The 20,962-nt window shown below is 37.1% G+C and overlaps 1 protein-coding gene across 7 annotated transcripts in view; it reads right to left on the bottom strand.

Annotated features, from left to right (window-relative positions):
* myo3a (myosin IIIA) overlaps positions 1-20,962 on the bottom strand; it is a gene marked incomplete at its 3' end in the record, with an annotated part of 103,949 nt that overhangs the window by 39,297 nt on the left and 43,690 nt on the right. For 4 of the 7 annotated variants that reach the window (XR_014534018.1, XR_014534019.1, XM_083543885.1 and 1 more), the window contains exons 6-9: positions 18,829-18,905; positions 16,993-17,138; positions 6,657-6,722; positions 4,091-4,246 (exon numbers count right to left, since the gene is read on the bottom strand). Coding sequence is in view for 4 of the 7 variants with exons in the window: in XM_083543885.1 (XP_083400011.1) it covers positions 4,091-4,246; positions 6,657-6,722; positions 16,993-17,138; positions 18,829-18,905 (445 nt within the window). Of the gene's footprint in view, positions 1-922; positions 1,031-4,090; positions 4,247-6,656; positions 6,723-16,988; positions 17,139-18,430; positions 18,569-18,828; positions 18,906-20,962 lie in introns of those variants that run through there. The other 3 variants (XM_083543887.1, XM_083543889.1, XM_083543888.1) reach the window with 3 other exon arrangements.

The following is a 20,962-nucleotide window of genomic DNA, read 5'->3' as shown; positions in this document are numbered from 1 at the left end:
CTGTAAGTATTTACAGTCTTTGCTCAATACTTTGTCGAAGCTCCTTCAGCACCAATTACAGCCTCAAGTCTTTTTGAGTTTGATGCTACAAGCTTGATGCACCTATTTTCTTTCATTCTTCTTTGCAGAACCTCTCAAGCTCCATCAGGAGCGTCGGTGCTCAGCCATTTTCAGATCTCTCCAGAGATGTTCAATCAGGTTCTAGTCTGGACTCACAGAGTCGTCCTGTAGACACTCCTTTGTTATCTTGACTGTGTGCTTAGGGCTGTTGTCCTGTTGGAAGATGAACCAGTCTGAGATCCAGAGTGCTCTGGAGAAGGTTTTCATCAAGGACGTCTCCGTATATTGATGCATTAATTTTTCCTTCAATCTTTGTTTCTTATAGTCTGAGAGTACTTCAGGTGCCTTTTGGTGAACTCCAGGTGCCTTTGACTGAGAAGTGACTTTCATCTGGCCACTCTACCATGCAGGCCTGTGCTGCAGAGATGGTTGTTTTTCTGAAAGGTTCTCCTCTTTTCACATAGATAAATGCTGGAGCTCTTTCAGAGTAAATATCTGGTTCTTGGTCAACTCCCTAACTAAGCTCCTGGTGGTTCCAAACTTCTTCCTTTCATGGATGATAGAGGCAACCTGCTCATTTCAAAGGCTGTAAATACCTATGTACATGTGATTTTATCGTTTTGCAAAGATTTCAAACAAACTTCTTTCACGTTCTCATTATAAGCCTCGGGCATGGAGGAGTTGGTGATGAATCCTCAATGATCTCAGATCTAATTTAAGAGTTGCTCAGGAGCTCAACACAACTCCACCTGCATGTAGAAGACTTTAGAAAGTTCATTACTCATAATCGCACACTCCAGTGCTCATGATATTTCTCACTCTCCGATGTTTGTATTGTTTTCATTGTTTTGTAATCACACACTTGGTGTCAGATGAGGACGGGTTCCCCTTCTGAGTCTGGTTTTCCTCTTGAGGTTTCTTCCTCGTACCATCAAGGGAGTTTTTCTTTGCCACAGTCGCCACAGGTTTGCTCATCGGGGATAAATACACAATTCACTTCTATTAACATTTTTGTTCTATAATTCATACATCCTGTAAAGCTGATTTAAGACAATGTCCATTGTGAAAAACGCTAAAGAAATCAACTTCGAATAAATACAAAATCGAAATAAATGGTAAGAAATCGTAATTGTGGTAAAAATACAATTACTTTCAAGTACTTAAAGCAAATGTAGTGATAGTAGTGTAGTGTAGTGGGGTTGTTACAGACCAATGTAGATTTTATTAACCTAATATATACAAAGTGTCCAATCCTGCATTGGTTTAACACTGGGACGAAGCCACCAGGGTTTAGTGATGGCACTGGAGCAGTTCATGGCAATTGTAACCATAATCCATTGTGGCAGACTGTTTACTTTAATTACAGTCCAAATTTGATTTCATGGTTCTTGTGTCTAAAACATCCTCTTCAGCAGGTAATGGTCTCGAATTGAAGAAAATTCTATCCAGATGAGAGGCATCGAGATGAAGATCTTGGAGACATTTTATAAGAAGTAAAATTCATCTAAGGGAGTTTTTTCTTGCCACAGTCACCATGGCTGCTCATCAGGGATAAATACACATCGTTCAACTTCACTCTTAAATTCTGTAAATCTTCTTTGAGACGATGTCTGTTGTGAAAAGCGCAATAGAAATAAACTTGACTTAAGGTTCCATTTTCAGCCTGATCGCTACACAGTATTTCTTTAGACAATGAATTAATATTACAAATACACCATAAACACTGAATGGACTTATAATCAAAGTGGTATAGTATATAAGTTAATCAAAACTTGTATAGTGTGTATTAAGTTAGTAAATATGACATTATACAAATCATTTTCATTGGAGGTCTTCAGAAAACAAAAGAATGCAGATCCTTGACTGAATCCACACACAAACCCAAATCCAGCACAAAAACTACAGTACAGCTCACACTGTTTGTTAAAGTGCAGTCTGATATTTAAAATGCTCAAACATGGACATTTCTGACAAATAAAGAATGCTAAAGATGAGTTTGCTTCATAGATGCATGATACTCATCAGTTCCTTGTGTTTTTTTTTTTTTGTGTGTGTGTGTTAACATTTGATCTTTTGTAAGCTTCTCCTTTCCTTTACAAACAAGAAGCACCAGAACCCAGACGATCTTCCTGGGTGAATGGTGAACAGATCAGCTAAACAATTAAAAGTGTTTAAAATTTAAAGGTCACTTTGGTTCGGTCTGCTTGTCAGAGTTTCTGAACCATTTCAGATTCACAGGCTGAAGCGAACAGAGCAAGTGATTGCACAGAAAAAGAAGATTAAACAAGCAAGTGGCAAATCATTTGCAAAAAACTACATGTTTCACAAAGGAGTTTTAGCGACCAGCCTATATAGTTCTACAGGAAAGCAATATTTGGTAGCCCAGAGCGGTTTGACGTAGCCTGGCATATCTCCTACCTTTTATCACTTACTGTTCTCCCGGTCTTTCCTTGAGGGCTTCTAGAACAGGATCGATGTGAACGTTTGAGATGCAGAGCCTTTTTGGAAGATCGAGTGAGAAACTGGACAGACGGGTGCTCAATAACAAAGGGGAATCAGACACCGCTTAGCATAAAGTTGTGTATGACCACTGTACAAAGATTAACACTCTCAAATTCCACTGGTATTTAAACTCTAAATATCTTTAGGTTAGATCAGTGCAAGGTAACTAATTATGAAAAATAAGGTAAAACCATCCTCCAGACACAAACCTGACATTAGAGAATGTAATAATCCTGATTCCAATAATTCCTGCCTATTTACATTAATGTCGTAATATCACTTAAAAGACAAAATAATCATCAAAAAAATGCAAAGAACAGAAGAGTCACTGTTACGTTTCTTGCTTCTCACATCCCAAAGCACACCATTACTCTCTATAGCTCAATAGTTAAGGCTCTGAGTAACTGATCGGAAGGTGAGGGGTTCAAAAGCCACTCTTTGGGCCCTTGAGCAAGGCCCTTAACCCTCTATGTTCAAGGGGGCTTGTATCAATGTTGATCTGGTGCTCTGACTCCTGGTGTGCTTGCTAACACTCACTGGGATTTGCAAAGGAGACCAATCAAGTATTGTAAAATAAAAAAAAAAAATTACAACTAGAACTTTTTTTCAGTCTTTAGTTAAGTTATATGTAGCTTTAATCAGCAGTTTCCTTATGAGTCTGCTTTTTGTGTGGGGGGAAAAAAAAAAATACAGCACGACACTAAAGAAGCTCAAAGCATCAATTCAATTCAATTGTAGAGCGCTTTCAACAGTGCACATTGTCCAACAGCAGCTTTACAAAAATACTGTAAGTGGATTACAAATATACGTTAAATACATTTAAAATGTTAAAAGCCTGGAAAAAAAAACTCCCTACGATTATATTAGAAAGAAACATTTGGAAAAAAAAAACCAGGCGTAGAATGGAACCCATCCTCATCTGGGCTACACTGAATATTTATTCATTATAGTTCCTTTATTGATGAGGTTTTCAAGTGTTCAAGGACACAAATGCAAACTATTCATGGCAAGTGTAGTCCTACGCCATTGTAGAAGCCTGTTTATGATAATTGCAGTTTAAACCGACTCTGAAGACTTTTCCTGGCACTAGAAATGTAGTAGTTCAGTTGTTGAGGTGTTGAATTTCTGTTTGGATGATTGTGAGTTTAAATATCAGCACCACCAAGCTGCCACTGGTGGGCCTTTGAGTAAAGCTCTTAACCATCAACTGCTCCATCATACACATTAGATAACTGTAAGTCACACTGGGTGAGGGCTTTTGCAAAAATCTCATAAACGTAAACGAAGATTCTTTCATAATTCAAAACCTCATTGCATTTCTAATTACCATCAACATAATGGAAACATTTACCACCACTTTCTGACCAATCAGATTCTCACAGAATCCAGTAGTACACTGCTATAATCATATTAGATTTACAATAAAGGTCTGTTTTTTGTTTAATACCTATATTTTCAAAATGTAGAGCTACTAGAATACCTGTAGGCTCACACTGGGAGATTTCACACTGGGAGTTTCTAGACTTACCTGGTTTTCTCAATAACTCCTATCTGGTGGTTGAGTTCGATGAGCTCGGTCAGCTGTTTCTGTAGAGTTTCTTCCTGGCCTGTGATCTGTTTAATGAAGGCATGCTGGAAGAGATCCTGAACATACAGCCGAAGCTCAAAGTCCTTAATTAGACACCTGGATGAAGCACAAGGTGAGTGAAGGGTCAAATCGGATCAGGGCTTTTTGTAGATAAACAGCGCATCTATACAGTGGATACAGTACTGTGCATATGTCTAAGAAATAGATTGTTATTTAAATCAATCAGTTTACATTTACAAAAGGTGTAATGATAATTCAGTGAGATTTCTAGACCTCAGACTTCAATACCAAGATCTGAGATCTGTCACCATAGTCAAGTCCATGTGAAAATACATGAACAGACAGAAACAATCCACAAAATGTAGCAGCATCTCCAAGACTCTTGAAGAAATCTAACTGTAAATAACAAAAAAATGTAATCCTCCAAAATGTAGCCAGGACAAAGCGTGATGGTGAAACTGTGTTCCCTCCAATGTTTTGATTTGATCCAGTTAATAAATGCTTGTCCCAAAATCTTTCACACTACTGTTATTCTACTGTGCTACGATTTTTTTTTTCTTGTTTTTTTTTGGTATTTGGTATTTCTTTTTCGTCTTTCCATATAATCCCAGATGGACTTGATGATGGGATCAAATCTTGGTATGACCCAAAAATCTCAAAAGAAACGTTTGTATAATGTAAAATGATATTATCCACTTGCACACTAAAGAAAAATATATAAATAACTGTTAAAAAAAAAAGATTTGGTGAAAAGTACGACAAATTCAATAAAAATGTATTTGTACGCCGCTTCTAACAATGAGAATTGTTCCAGAATTGTTTACAGAAACAAATAAACAAAAAAGTGAATATACATTTTAGGACTATTAAATACACATTTATCCTTAATGAGTTTGCCAGTGGCAACAGTGGCAAGAAAAAACTCCTACAGATGGTATGTGAAAGAAACCTTGAGAGGAATCGGACTTAAAAGGAAACCCGTTTAAACCCGTTTAATCTTCCACAGTAGTGGTGTGGGGGGGGGCTTGGTATCAGGATGTATCAGGATGAAGGTAAGACGAAAGGGACAGGATCACTATGAAGTCTATCAGTATATACATCTTGATACTGGTTCATCAGTTCTCAGATTAAATCCACCATCAGTCTATAAATGGTTTGAATTTAGAAAAGCTTCAGCAAGAGGAAGGTTTTTAGTCATCGTTTTAAAACTGCTAGTGAGTCATCAAGGAGGTGTTTTTCCACCAACAGATCAGAGAAGAGATTTGAGGCAGACCTTCTATGTAAACTGGGAGATGCTGGAACCAGTCTGATGTATCAGGACACGGTTCTTCGCATAACACAGACAACGTATATAAATTTCATGAAAAAATAATAATTTCACATGATCTATGACTGCTGAAGGTGATTACATTAGAGTGAGGAGGGCAAAACCATGACAACACACAAGACAATGGAGGGTGGATGGAATGAACTGATTTGTTTCCTAGTCCCTTAATCATGTGATTTCTTTTTCCTTTTTTGGTTGTTCTAATTTGTCTGAATTTTAGACTCAAGACTGAAACCAAACTTTTACTGAGAAAGAAATACCATACAACAAAATAACACTAAAGATTCTTAGATAAAGCAAACAAAACACTGCAATTCTTGGGTTCTTCTAACTATTTCTACTTAAACTGTAAAAAACAAAATGTTTTTTTTTTTTGGGACAGTGACAAAAGCCTTCCTCAATTCTATTCATAGCATAGAAACTGAGAGGCTTTTTACACCATTATACACTTTATTGACAACATTATTGGGACACCTGACTCTTCCAGTCATATACACGTTTCTCCAATCTGTTACTACAAAGTTAGAGGCGCACAATTATACAGGACGTCTTTGGATACATTTGCATGAAGTTTTCCCTTCACTTAAACTGGGAGACTCAAATCTGTTCCAGCATGACAATGCTCCTGTACACAAAGCCAGCTTCATGAAGATCTGATTTACATGGGTTGGAATGAAAGATCCCCTGCTATAGAGTTCCAGCCATATTGAACACCTTTGGGATGAATGTAAACAACGAATGTGAAGGCAGTACCTGACTTTACTAACGCCTTCAGGTCTGAATGAATCTCACACAAATCTCCACAAGCACACTCCAAAATCTAGTGGAACATCTTCCTAGGAGAGTGGAGGTACTATCAAAGCGAATGGAGAATAAATATGCTAATTTTATCGTTAGTTGTTCACAAGGTGGATGTATATGCTATGAGGACAAGTTTCAAATAAAGTACAGTCTCATTAATATTTATTTAGATTCTTAAAAATGGTGGCCTTTATACAGTGTGAGGTTTCATAGAGGATTTTAACGAAGTGGAAACGAACGCTTAAAATGAATAGCAAGGCAGAAAACAATCCGGATATGACAACGAAACTTTCTGCCTTCTGAGACTTGTAGCAAAAGTGTTCATTGAGGATCGCTTTATAAACTCAAACACAGACTGCTCGTCAATATTCCACTTACTTGCTTATGAAATCGTTAAACTGATCAGACCAGATCTCTGGCTGCTGAAGACTCGGTGGAGGATTTCTGTTGGAGAAAGAAAAAGACATGAACATGAAAGGTAAGAGACCATTCCTGAAATTTTCTACATGAATCAGACAAAAAAACTGTTCACAATTTGATTCCAACATCTATAGGGAAGCTGTGATCTCTCATAGAATAGACCTCCGGAATTCCACTGAGTGTGGAAAATTTCTATTGCTTCTTCTCACCACATTACCATTAAACACACTCATCAAACTCCATTCTCACTGATTCAAACAGACACCAAACTACATGAAAATGACAGATACTTTCAAAATTCATATATATATATATAATACAGATTTTCCATTTTTTTGCACTGAACTAGAGGTTATTCTTTGCTGTTTGTAATTATCTGAATTAATTGAATTTGTATTATTGAGGCAATTATGGCTGCTACTAATAATAATAAAGATGATAATTATAATAATAAAACAATCATAATAATAACAATATTTTTGCAGGAATATATATATATATATATATATATATATATATATATATAATTAAATACAATTTTATTCCCGGTTTCAACATTTTATTTCCTTTTGTGTTCTTTTTTTTTGCGTTCCTTGTTTATCTCTGTGTTTGTGTTGCTAAAAAAATATTTAATTTATTTTACTTTAAAATGTTTTTTTTTCCTCCTTCTTCTTTTTATATTTCTTCTTCCTCTTAAATGTTCACACAATCCTCTATTCTGACTATTCTGTGAGTGTGAATGAGTTTGGGGGGTGTGGGGGGGGGGAGTTAGGCACTGCACATGGTGAACAGAAACACAGATTCACATTTATATTTACATCAGTAAACACTGCAAACCGCAAGCAAACACTTACAACCAAACGCTTACGATATCAGGAGCTCCCATAAAGCTTTGTCCCTCCCAGTGAGATAAGCACACACACACACACACACACACACACACACACACACACACACACACACACACACACACACACACACACACACACACTTAACAGAATCCCGAAGGACCTGACACCACCGCTGAACAATGCAGCTAATTAGACATCATTTACAGTCATGTGTAAAGAGCCTTTTAGCGGCGTTATTCCAGCGAGCGTCTACAGCATCAGCACCCTGTCGCATGTCCAGAATCAACCATTTATTTCACTAATGGTGTGTGTGTGTGTGTGTGTGTGTGTGTGTGTGTGTGTGTGTGTGTGTGTGTGTGTGTGTGGGGTGGGGGGTGGGGGGCATTTTGCCTTATCGCACAATGCAGCATGCAAAATCAGAGACCTAACAGACGCTTTGAAAACGAGTTCTGTCTCATAAATGGTCAGACTATTAAACTGCTTTCTTATCAGCAGGGAAAAAAAACTGCATGGAAGGAAAAAACAACAGGATATCTGCCTTTTAAAACCAAATTCTTTTGAATCATATTCCTCAACATCAGAAAACGGACACTCGGAGCGTGTGTGGTGGTAGTGTTTTGTTTCGACAGCGTACGTTTAATAACGTGCGACGCGAGGTCAGGGCTCGAATAGCTATAACGATCAACAACGAGAGACAGGATGGAAATGCTTCACCAGAATTCCAATCAAGGTTTAAATAGAAAGAGGAGACCAGTGTGAGAAGGATATAGACCATAGTGTGAGATAGATATAAATATAGTTTTAGATTTTCGTGCCACACTGATGTAATTTCTTGGACGATTTATGTGCAATAATTTCAGCGCAATAATCGTTTCATGCGCAATAACTAGTATAACTGTTTTATTGTAGTCTGACTTTTAATTGAATTCGTTCACTGCTACTACAAAATTCTTATAGTAAATATCAATATGATTGCAAATTCATTGATTGTACAGCATCTATGCTTAAAATGTATCTTAATAAATATATTTTATTAAAAATTCTTATATTTTATTTGACTTTGTTTTTATTGAAATGTGAGCAGCTGCAACCTAATAATTTCCCTGTGGGATCAATAAAGTATTCTGATTTAGAGAAAAGATGAATGTGGATTAGTGGGGCAGTGGTATATGAGGTTGGAATTTTGATCAGAAGGTCATTAGTTCAAATCCCAGCACCACCAATTTGCCACTGCTGGGCTTTTGAGCAAGGCCCCTTAACCCTAAACTGCTCATAAACTAAATAAAGAGCGTCTGCCAAATTCCCGAAATGTAAATTAGTTATCTTGGGTAAAATTATTCGACTACTTTGTAGAAAATCTTCGCAATTTTTATAACAATATTTTTTCACAATGAACAGTTTACGATAAATTTGTTCACATCCAATTTGCTTAAAGAGTCTTTCATATGAGAAAACACTTTGATGTAATAAACCCTACCATTTAAGCCAAACATTTAAAACAACACACACACACACACACACACACACACACACACACACACACACACACACACACACACACACACACATACACACACACACACACACACACACACACACACACACACACACACACACACACAAACACACACACATACACACACACACACACACACACACACACACACACACACACACACACACACACACACACAAGAACATATACAAAAAAAAAACTTTCCTTTGTAACATAACTCCTATTTCACAATGAGACAAAACAAAACAAAACACCACTCCCTTAAACTGCGCTCAAATCTACAGCTGACACAAAACACCAATAGCTCCACGCACCTTCCTGAAAGTTCTGTGTGAAGAGCTACGTCTGAGAATATCTACAGTTTAGTATTTTATACAACCCCAATTTCAAAAAAAGTTGGGACACAGCAAAATGTAAATAAAAAAATCCAATGATTTGCATATCTCAAAAATCCATTGTCTATTCCCAATAAAACAAAAAACTAAACTATCAAAAAATGTTTGAGATTATGTCCCATTTTAAGGTGAAATAAATAAGGTTGAATTTGATGGCTGCAACTGGTTAAAAAAAAAAGTTCATGCTGGGTAGCATCATGCCTTCTGTCTATAAACATCTGGGAACTGAAGAGGCCAGATGCTAAAGTTTTGCTTTTCTGCTTTTTTCATCAATCATCTTACTGACCTGTTGACAATTAACCTCATTAGTTGTAAAATGTTGCTCCAACTAATTAATTTGAGTATCACTTACTTTTTCCAGACTTTGGAAGCCCGTCACAATTTTCTTTTACGTGTTACAGCCATCAAAATAAAAAAAAATTTTTTTCTTAAAATTATTAATTTCCTCATTCCTTCTATAGTATATTGTAAATAAAATATGGGTTTATGAGATTTTCAAAAATCGTTCCATTGTGTTTTCATTTATATTTTACACACTGTAAAAACTTATTTGGAATTGGAGTTGTATTATATATATATATATACAGTGAGGAAAATAAGTATTTGAACACCCTGCTATTTTGCAAGTTCTCCCACTTAGAAATCATGGAGGGGTCTGAAATTGTCATCGTAGGTGCATGTCCACTGTGAGAGACATAATCTAAAAAAAAAAATCCAGAAATCACAATATATGATTTTTAAACTATTTTTTTGTATGATACAGCTGCAAATAAGTATTTGAACACCTGTCTATCAGCTAGAATTCTGACCCTCAAAGACCTGTTAGTCTGCCTTTAAAATCTCCACCTCCACTACATTTATTATCCTAAATTAGATGCACCTGTTTGAGGTCGTTAGCTGCATAAAGACACCTGTCCACCCCATACAATCAGTAAGAATCCAACTACTAACATGGCCAAGACCAAAGAGCTGTTCAAAGACACTAGAGACAAAATTGTACACCTCCACAAGGCTGGAAAGGGCTACGGGGAAATTGCCAAGCAGCTTGGTGAAAAAAGGTCCACTGTTGGAGCAATCATTAGAAAATGGATGAAGCTAAAAATGACTGTCAATCTCCCTCGGACTGGGGCTCCATGCAAGATCGCACCTCGTGGGGTCTCAATGATCCTATGGAAGGTGAGAAATCAGCCCAGAACTACACGGGAGGAGCTGGTCAATGACCTGAAAAGAGCTGGGACCACCGTTTCCAAGGTTACTGTTGGTAACACACTAAGACGTCATGGTTTGAAATCATGCATGGCACGGAAGGTTCCCCTGCTTAAACCAGCACATGTCCAGGCACGTCTTAAGTTTGCCAATGACCATTTGGATGATCCAGAGGAGTCATGGGAGAAAGTCATGTGGTCAGAAGAGACCAAAATATAACTTTTGGGTCATAATTCCACTAAACGTGTTTGGAGGAAGAAGAATGATTAATACCATCCCAAGAACACCATCCCTACTGTGAAGCATGGGGGTGGTAGCATCATGCTTTGGGGGTGTTTTTCTGCACATGGGACAGGGCGACTGCACTGTATTAAGGAGAGGATGACCGGGGCCATGTATTGCGAGATTTTGGGGAACAACCTCCTTCCCTCAGTTAGAGCATTGAAGATGGGTCGAGGCTGGGTCTTCCAACATGACAATGACCCGAAGCACACAGCCAGGATAACCAAGGAGTGGCTCTGTAAGAAGCATATCAAGGTTCTGGCGTGGCCTAGCCAGTCTCCAGACCTAAACCCAATAGAGAATCTTTGGAGGGAGCTCAAAGTCAGTGTTTCACAGTGACAGGACAGAAACCTGACTGATCTAGAGAAGATCTGTGTGGAGGAGTGGGCCAAAATCCCTCCTGCAGTGTGTGCAAACCTGGTGAAAAACTACAGGAAACGTTTGACCTCTGTAATTGCAAACAAAGGCTCCTGTACCAAATATTAACATTGACTTTCTCAGGTGGTCAAATACTTATTTGCAGCTGTATCATACAAATAAATAGTTACAAAATCATATATTGTGATTTCTGGATTTTTTTTTTAGATTATGTCTCTCACAGTGGACATGCACCTACGATGACAATTTCAGACCCCTCCATGATTTCTAAGTGGGAGAACTTGCAAAATAGCAGGGTGTTCAAATACTTATTTTCCTCACTGTATATATATATATATATATATATATATATATATATAATACAACTCCAATTCCAAAAAAGTTTGTACAGTATATATATATATATATATATATATATATATATATATATATATATATATATATATATATATATATATATATATATATATAAATGTAGGACAAATGTAGGACATTTTGGAGACAAGGTGAGGGAGGTGAGAATGAGATGGTTTGGACATGTGCAGAGAAGGGACATGGGGTATATCGGTAAAAGAATGCTGAGAATGAACCCACCAGGAAGGAGGAAAAGAGGAAGACTAAGGAGGAAGTTCATGGATGTGGTGAGGGAAGACATGCAGGTAGTTGGTTTGAAAGAAGCAGATGTAGAGGACAGGGTGGTGTGGAGACGGATGATCTGCTGTGGTGACCCCTAATGGGAGCAGCCGAAAAAAGAAGAACATTTTCGTTATCTGTCTGTCTGCCTGCCTGCCTGCCTGCCTGCCTGCCTGCCTGCCTATCTATCTATCTATCTATCTATCTATCTATCTATCTATCTATCTATCTATCTATCTATCTATCTATCTATCTATCTATCTATCTATCTATCTATCTATCTATCTATCTATCTATCTATCTATCTTTTTAGAGTGTTTAATATGCAGCAAAACCTCTGGAGGAACGTCTTCTTAAGAAGAATTTAGTAACATTTGAGGCGTAACAACATGCAGGTTGATTTATTTTGCTGCTCGGGTAATTAAATGAAGTTTCTCTGTACAGTGTTTTGACAGTGTTTGTATGAATACAGCAGCAGTTCCATCAAGACAGGTAAGATATATTGATAGTAGGTAATTAAAATGTAATATGTATATAAAGAACTATAAGATTGATGAAGTCAAGCTCTAGGAGTCCTTGTTTTTTTCTGTATAGGATTTTTTGAAATACACAAAAACCCACAGTCATGAGATCTGACCCAGTAACAACTACCTTTTAGTGCTGTTTATTTGTGCTTTTGCCTCAGGCTCATTTATCTCCCCCCTGCCTGTCTGAATCAGCTTTTTTTTCTCTGGCTGTGTCTCATTCGAGAGCCAGGAGGGAGAGTGCAGTTGTCTTCTACTCTAATCAAACAGCTTAATCTGGGCTACTTGGACTGGAATGGACTGGAATGGAAAAATTCACTGGGGCTCTGGTCCAAATCCTGCCCATGTCATTACAGAAATTTATTACAACCTCTGGTATTTAATATATACACCAATCAGTCATAACATTATGACCATCTGCCTAATATTGTGTTGGTCCCCCTTTTGCTACAAAACATTTGTGATCCATCGATCATTAACAGAATAAACTTCTTCAGCAGTTTGAGCTACAGGAGCACGTCTGTTGGATCAGACCTTTGCTCCACGACCGTGTCCACGGTTCACCACTGTTTCTTCCTGGGAGCACTTTTGATAGATTCTGTCAACTGCAGACCAGAAAAATCCCACAAGAGCTGCAGTTTTGGAGATGCTTTGACCCGGACATCTAGACATCACAATTGGTCAAACTCCTCAAATCCTTACATTTGCCCATTTTTTCCTGCTTTTTAACACGTCAAATTTGAGGACAAAATGTTCACTTGCTGCCTAATAAATATATCCACCCACTAACAGGTGCCATGATGAAGAGATACGTGTTATTCACTTCACCACTTTTAATGGTATAAGGTCATTATGGTATGCTGATCAGTGTATGTTCACTGGACAAAAGTCTACCCAGCATCAGTACCTGACTTTACTAACACCCTTGTGGCTGAATGGGAACAAATCTCCACAAAATCTAGTGGATCCTTGCTCACACAATAGACAAGACGAGGGGCTACAAGGGGTTGACATGACTGAGGTGCTGTAATGACGTATCTTACTATCGTAGTGTAAATGCTTATACTTCCAGTAAAAATGTGTATACTATATGAGACACAGTATACAATTGCGCATTACACTGATGTGCAATAATTCAGCCATAAACAAGAGCATATAGTCAAGCCAATGCTTCATTTTATTGTTGAATCCAGTCGTATCAGAGTAGGAAAACACGCGTGTGTGTGTGTGTGTGTGTGTGTGTGTGTGTGTGTGTGTGTGTGTGTGTGTGTGTGTGTGTGTGTGTGTGATCCATAAGAGAGGAATAATAATGTGTACAGCAGCGGTCAGAAAGATTTCCACACTGCACTGTGAAGACCAACTGCGACGTGCCTTCGAGCAAAATCTGACAGAAATGGGTTTATGTGGCTGAGCAGCAATTCTTTGTGCGAGTGTGATCGAGTGTGTGTGTGTGTGTGTGTGTGTGTGTGTGTGTGTGTGTGTGTGTGTGTGTGTGTGTGTGTGTCAGGGCAGGAAACACCATCAAGATAACACAAGAAGATAACATGGTTGCAAAGGGTGAATTCGGAGGACAGTCAACAATCAGGTTGCAGCTTCAGATGCATGAGTAACCTAAAACAGCATTATAGTGCTTCAGACCTACGACTCTTCTCTCATGTTCATGCTCAGGTTATGCCTGTAATGTCGTGTCTATTTCTTTACTTAATATTCCAGATTATGCAATTTATGCGTAGGCACTTTATGATCAGCTTGCAGCTCAGTGTTTGAAGGAAGAGGCAGGTCTATTGCCATTTTCATGCATTCTGACACTGAGTGACTGACAATGTTTTGGATAGTTTGTTTTTTTTAATATAGCCCTCCATGACATCATAAAGGGTGGAATTCCTTGTATGGGCACTAATCTCAAAACAGCAAGAGCAACAGACACACCCACACCCACCACCATGCTTCATTCGGTTATGGATGTCGTCATCGTGCTGCACAGAGAAAAGGGTTTTCAAAGGTTTTTTTTTTTTGGGATATGAAAGAAGGAGAATTTTGTTTAGCTTCCCAAAGAACCCAGTGTTAAACAAACAGTGGATGCAGTTGGTTTTTCCGGGTCAGCAACAGAGTTTCCCAAGTTGGTTCGAGTAATTTTCATTAGCTCCGCTCACGCCACACCTCTAGGAGCTCGGCTGTTTTTAGAGAGAAGAAACTAAAGACTCTTTGGAGATATGCGGACACCTGGTTATAAATACGGTATGAGCTTTTTGAGCATCACATTCCACAATTTACTCTTATAATTCCCTCCAGTATTCTGGGAAGATGTTCTAGTAGATTTTAGAGATGTGGAGATTTGTGTTCATTTAGACAAAAGGGTTTTAGTAAAGTCAGGTACTGATGTAGGTAAAGAGAATTAAGTTGCAGTCAGTGTTCATATTCATCCCAAAGGTCTTCAATAGTTTTGGGATCAGAGCTCTATAGCAGTCCACTCAAGATATTTCTCTACAAAACATGTAAACCAGATCTTCATGGAGCTCATTATGTGCACATTGCCATGCTGGAACAGTTTCAGGTTTCCAAGTGCAAGTGAACGTGGAAGTGCCATGTAACTGTGATTACAGATGATACTGAAGGTGGATGCAAGCGAAGAGAAATATTTTTATCAACATAAACAGCAAGCACAGACTGGGCAAGGCAAGAAGGAGAAACATGAACACCAAACGTGTTACTTCCCCCCCGAAACACAAAAAGCAAGCAGGGAAAACTCAAAACATCTGTAAAAAATAATGAGATGTAAAGGCAGTGGTAGGCAGTAACAAAGTCAATGTAATCCGTTACTGTATTTAAGGAGCTTTTTCTATACTTTACTGAAGTATTTCCATTTAGGGAGACTTTTTCTATAACTTCACTACATTTCAAATTTAAATATTTTACTTTTTACTCAACTACATTTTGTGAACTCAGTTGTTCCTTTTTAGTTATGGATTAAAACTTAATTCAGATAATTAAAATTGGATTAAAACTTAAATCAAGCAGCATTTTCACCAATCAGGGTCGAGCGCACGCTCTGTTTTACACGTGTTCTGATTGGTGCTCGGTGTATCTACTGATCACCAACATACAGTTCAGCATCAGTTCAACATCAAGCAGAACATTAAAGGAGGAATAAATTATGAAGAAACTCCAGACTCGAACTCGCCACAGCACACGTGACCTCATTTAAAATAGTTAAAAAAAATAACATTTTGGCTTCATGATCATTGTAATAGAAATCAGTGTTTGAGTCATTAATATCATTCTATTAATAGATCAGTGTGCTGAGAGTCACATTCGAGTCTTTACACATAAACTGAGGTGATTAAGTAAAAAATAATGTGACTACAATGAGAATAGGAACATTATAGTTATAATAAATTATAGTACTTTGGATACTTAAGTACATTTGAAAGCAAAAACCTTTGTACTTTTACTCAAGTGGAATTTTTAAGGGACACTTTTACTGGAGGAATTTTTCACCTGCTGTATCTCTACTTTACCTTAACTACATGGTTTATGTACTTCGTCCACCTCTGTGTAAAGAAAATGACTAATGACAAGGCAGAGGTGAGACGAAAAAAACAATGGCACATGACTACAGTATACAGACATGAAAACATGGAAGTGTGCTGAAGCTCTGGCATCTAATGCTCGTGATCACAGACAGGAAGCAGGTGGGTTTTTTTCTTTGGCATTTGTCATGAAACGCGATGAATGCACGAGTAGACGCAATGCCGTGTGAGAACATTTTATCAAACAAACAGGCGAACAAATCCAAATCAGCAGAATCAAAACGTAATGCAGGCTTGGGCCATAGGCAAACAGGAACTACGCAAAACAAGAAGGTGAATGTGAAACCAAAACAAAATCAAGAAAGTTTTTTGTAGCGATGCAAATGTGACCAAGAATCTCTTACTAAAAGGGAAAGAGAAGATAGAAAAATAGATAGAAAAATAGATAGATAGATAGATAAATAGGAATACAGACAGACAATCTATCTATCTATCTATCTATCTATCTATCTATCTATCTATCTATCTATCTATCTATCTATCTATCTATCTATCTATCTATCTATCTATCTATCTATCTATCTATCTACAAGAGATGCTTTCTGACAAAGAAATTCATTAAATACCAATAAATAGACAGACAGACAGACAGACAGACAGACAGACAGACAGACAGACAGACAGACAGACAGACAGACAGACAGACAGACAGATCTTTGAGCGATGTATAAATGAATGAGAATGTCCAAAATAAAGCAGGGAGTATCTCAAAGTCATGAGTGACAAGAGTACACACTTTACACACATACCAGCCTCAGTTATGTGCATATAAGAAAAAGTAACACAAACCCCCTGACAGCAGCTTCAACACAATACAAAGTCAGCAACAAAATCACAAACCTCAACTATATTCAACCAGAATTAAAGCTAATAGTGAAAATAGTGCAGAGCTCCAGTTCTGTAAGCAAGAGAATGTCACCTTGGAATTTTAAAGAGAGCTCTCATGGGGTGAAGGTCCGACAGGGGTGGGTCTCCATCTCCCAGTTCGATGGCGGTGATACCGAGTGACCAGACATCACAGCGAGCATCGTACGTCGAATCCAGCTGCTGCTCACATGCTATGACCTGTAATTTACCAAAAGTATATGCAATATAGGAAAGTTATACAACATTTATACAAGATATTACAGCAAGGCTCTTAACCATCAACTGTGTAGTTGTATACATGAGATAATAGATACTCTGGCATATGACAAATAGAAAGAAAGAAAGAAAGAAAGAAAGAAAGAAAGAAAGAAAGAAAGAAAGAAAGAAAGAAAGAAAGAAAGAAAGAAAGAAAGAAAGAAAGAAAACAGGAAATTAAAGAAAAAAAGAAAGTAGGAAAGAAAGAAAGAAAACAGGAAATTAAAGAAAGAAAGAAAGAAAGAAAGAAAGAAAGAAAGAAAGAAAGAAAGAAAGAAAGAAAGAAGGAAGGAAAGAAAGAAAATAGGAAATTAAAGAAAGAAAGAAAGAAAGAAAGAAAGAAAGAAAGAAAGAAAGAAAGAAAGAAAGAAAGAAAGAAAAAAAGAAAGAAAGAAAGAAAGAAAGAAAGAAAGAAAGAAAGTAAGGTACTTTAAACTCGTCACATGTACATTACAGCACAGTGATGTTAGGAAGCTGGGGTCAGAGCACCCCTGGAGCACTGAGAGTTGAGGGCCTTGCTCAAGGGCCCCAAAAGTGGCAGCTTGTTGATACTGCAGCTTGAACCCCCAACCTTCTAATCAGTAACCCAGAACCTTAACCATATATATTTAATATATAAAATAAGTTATTGTATACAAAGTGTAATTGTTAGTGCAATTTTTATAAACATTTTGGGCCAAATGACGCATATCCACAGATATATATAGGATATTAGGAATTGTATACAGCAGGGTATCGTACAGCCAACTGAAGCAAACCCTACTCAACAACATTGTACAGTAAGGCAGAGCAACTTATTACCAAAACATTAATTTAATAAAAAGACGAACACACAAAACACAATATAATATACAATTCTTATCTTAAACCATATACTACTGAGAGATTTCAAACATCTTCTAATAAGAGGAACAGAACACTATATAATACTGAACACTATAACATTATGACATATTATAAGATAAGAAAGATAAATCCTATATATTATATAACACATGTATCATGTATAGAGTGTTTGGGGGAACAGTAATGCTTGAATATAATGAAAAGAAAGATGGAACCTTTTTGAGATAGAAAAGAGCGAGAGATTTAACAGTACAATGATGCAATATAAAGACAGTAAGCTAAAAGATATGACTGAGAACCAGTCTGTAGATAAAACAAACACCTCAGAGAGTAAATAAACACTCTCTGTTTTTATGGTTATAACATAAACCCCATACGATATCATTTACCTGATGTCACAGGGCCTCGTTAAACCACAACGGTAAATCTCAGAAAAGCTACCGATGTAATCCACAGCTTCAGGTTCAACTTCACTTAACATCCGATCCCAGTGCAGTGATTTCTCCTTTCTCCAGTGATTTTTCTTTACTATTGCAAAGAGGCAACTTGTGTACTCTTTGTGTTTTGTCCGCCTCGGGTCCACATAAACTTTATGCAAAGTATAAGGGCACGGCAAGAAAAACTATTTGCAATTCATACGTTTACAGAACATTTCAGGAAGACACTCGCGGCCATTCAAACGTTTTTTTATTTTTTATTCTTCACTCTCAGTTCAGGATGTCTTTTTAAAACGGAAGGAGATAAACGATAATTGAGGATAAAAAAGGGTGTGGAGGAAAATAATTACCTCAGGAGCCATCCAGAACGGCGTTCCGACGGAGGTGTTCCTCCGGAGACGGGTGTTGGTTAGCTGAGCTGATACGCCTAAGAGACGGAGATAAAAAAATATATATATCAATCGTTTTCAAACCAATCAAATTACATTATTTGAAATTTAATATAATTTTATTTGTATAGTGCTTTTAACAATGGACATTGTCCCAAACCAACTGCCAAATACTAGAAGTAACAAGCAGATTGTTACTATTGTTGGATCTGTGATGATCGCAAATGTTGAGCTATTTTATGAGTTGCTCAGTAGCTCCTGGTTCCATAATCTCAAATTACTGTATAAGACTGTAGAAAAAACATTACTCATAATCTTATACTCCAGTACTCATGTTAGTTCTCACTCTCCAGTGCTCTGTATTGTTTTTATGATTTATAATCACACTCTTGATGTCACCCAAATGAGGATGGGTTCCACTTTTGAGTCTGGTTCCTCTCAAGGTTTCTTCCTCATAAGATCTAAGGGAGTTTTTCTTGCCACAGTCACCATGGCTGCTCATCAGGGATAAATACACACCATTTGCCTTAACCGTTAAATTCTGTAAAGCTGCTTTGAGACAATGTCTGTTGTGGAAAGCGCTATAGAAATAAACTTGACTTGACTATTTCAGACACCTTACCAAACAAACCAGCACATGGTTTCGCAGCTTTGGACTGTAATAAAGTCAATGTAATTAGCGACTCTATTTAATTAGCTTTTTCACGTATCTGTACTTTACTGAAGTTTTTCTTTTTGGGCAGACTTTTGTTTTAACTTCGCTACATTTCAAAGTCGTATATCTTCCTTTTTTCCTCAACTAAATTTAGCGAAATCAGTCGTTCCTTTTTATCAAGCTCGAGCGCTCGCTCTGTTTGAACGTGTTCTGATTGGCGCTTGGTGTATCTACTTATCACCAACATAGGGTTCAGCATCAGTTCAACAGCAAGCTGAACATTTAGAGAGGAATAAATGATGAAGAATCTCCAGATTCGAATTCAACACAACACACGTGAGCTTATTTTGAGCGATTTTTTTTTTAAGTAGTTGAAAAGAAGGTTTTGTGCTCATGATAATTTTATTAAATAATAATCAGTGTTTGAGTCATTAATATGATTCTATTAATAGATCAGTGTGCTGAGAGTCACATTTGAGTCTTTTCACATATAATTATTAAATTAGGTAAAGAGTAATTTGGCAAAAATGATAATAGGAACATTATAGCCATAATAAATCATAGCACTTTGAATACTTAAGTACATTTGAAGGCAAAAAAATGTATACTTTTAACAGAAGCACTTTTCTGGAGTAATATTTAACCGAGTGAAGCGCTACTTTAACTGAAGTACATGGTTTGAGTAATTAGTCCGCCACTATGGTTTCATGGTTGAATGAATGATTGGGCGTGTGGTTGCGGTATGACCGTATGCAAAATATAATGAAACACAGTATCACCATCTCTCAGATTTGTGTAGATGTACCAAATCCCTTGCTGACTACAGTGAAGGTAAAACTCTTACTTATACAGAACTCCATGTGAATAATGGATGTAGTTCAGGGATCTATTCTCATGAACATCAGATATTTATGAGGTAATAGTTTTCTATAGTTACACATTTATATGGCAATCATGGGATTTTACTTGTGTTCACTCTACAGCTTCTCATTTACCACTAATTTAGTTTTTACCTCAAATTGAAAATAATGAGAAAAGGCATGTTTTTCTGAAATTTAGTGGAATAAAAAGTAATATATTACAAATTTAATTAGAGTGAAGGAAAATGTTCCTAGAATTAAAATACTCAAAATATACATGAGGAAAATGGACCTTTCTGGATTTAACATGTATAAGACATAAGCACAGAGCAACTTCAGTGTGTTTTACAATCAGATAGAGACAATATAAAGAAGAGAGAAAGAGAGGGTGAAAGAGACAAACCACTGAAGGCCTCAACGAAATCTTCTTACATTACATTACATGCTCCAGTCAAAAACTTTTCAGATGTTTTTCAAAACCCCAGATATTTGATATATTTAAACACTATACAGACAACAGTATGTGATATCTCCAGGTTCTTGTTCAAACTGTTACCACAAAGATGGAGATGTCTCAGGA

This window comes from Silurus aristotelis (assembly GCF_946808225.1).
Source record: "Silurus aristotelis genome assembly, chromosome: 1".
In the NCBI taxonomy this organism is placed as follows: Eukaryota; Metazoa; Chordata; class Actinopteri; order Siluriformes; family Siluridae; genus Silurus; species Silurus aristotelis.
The sequence above is the reverse complement of the archived record's forward strand: the minus strand, read 5'-3'. Positions and strand labels throughout refer to the sequence as shown.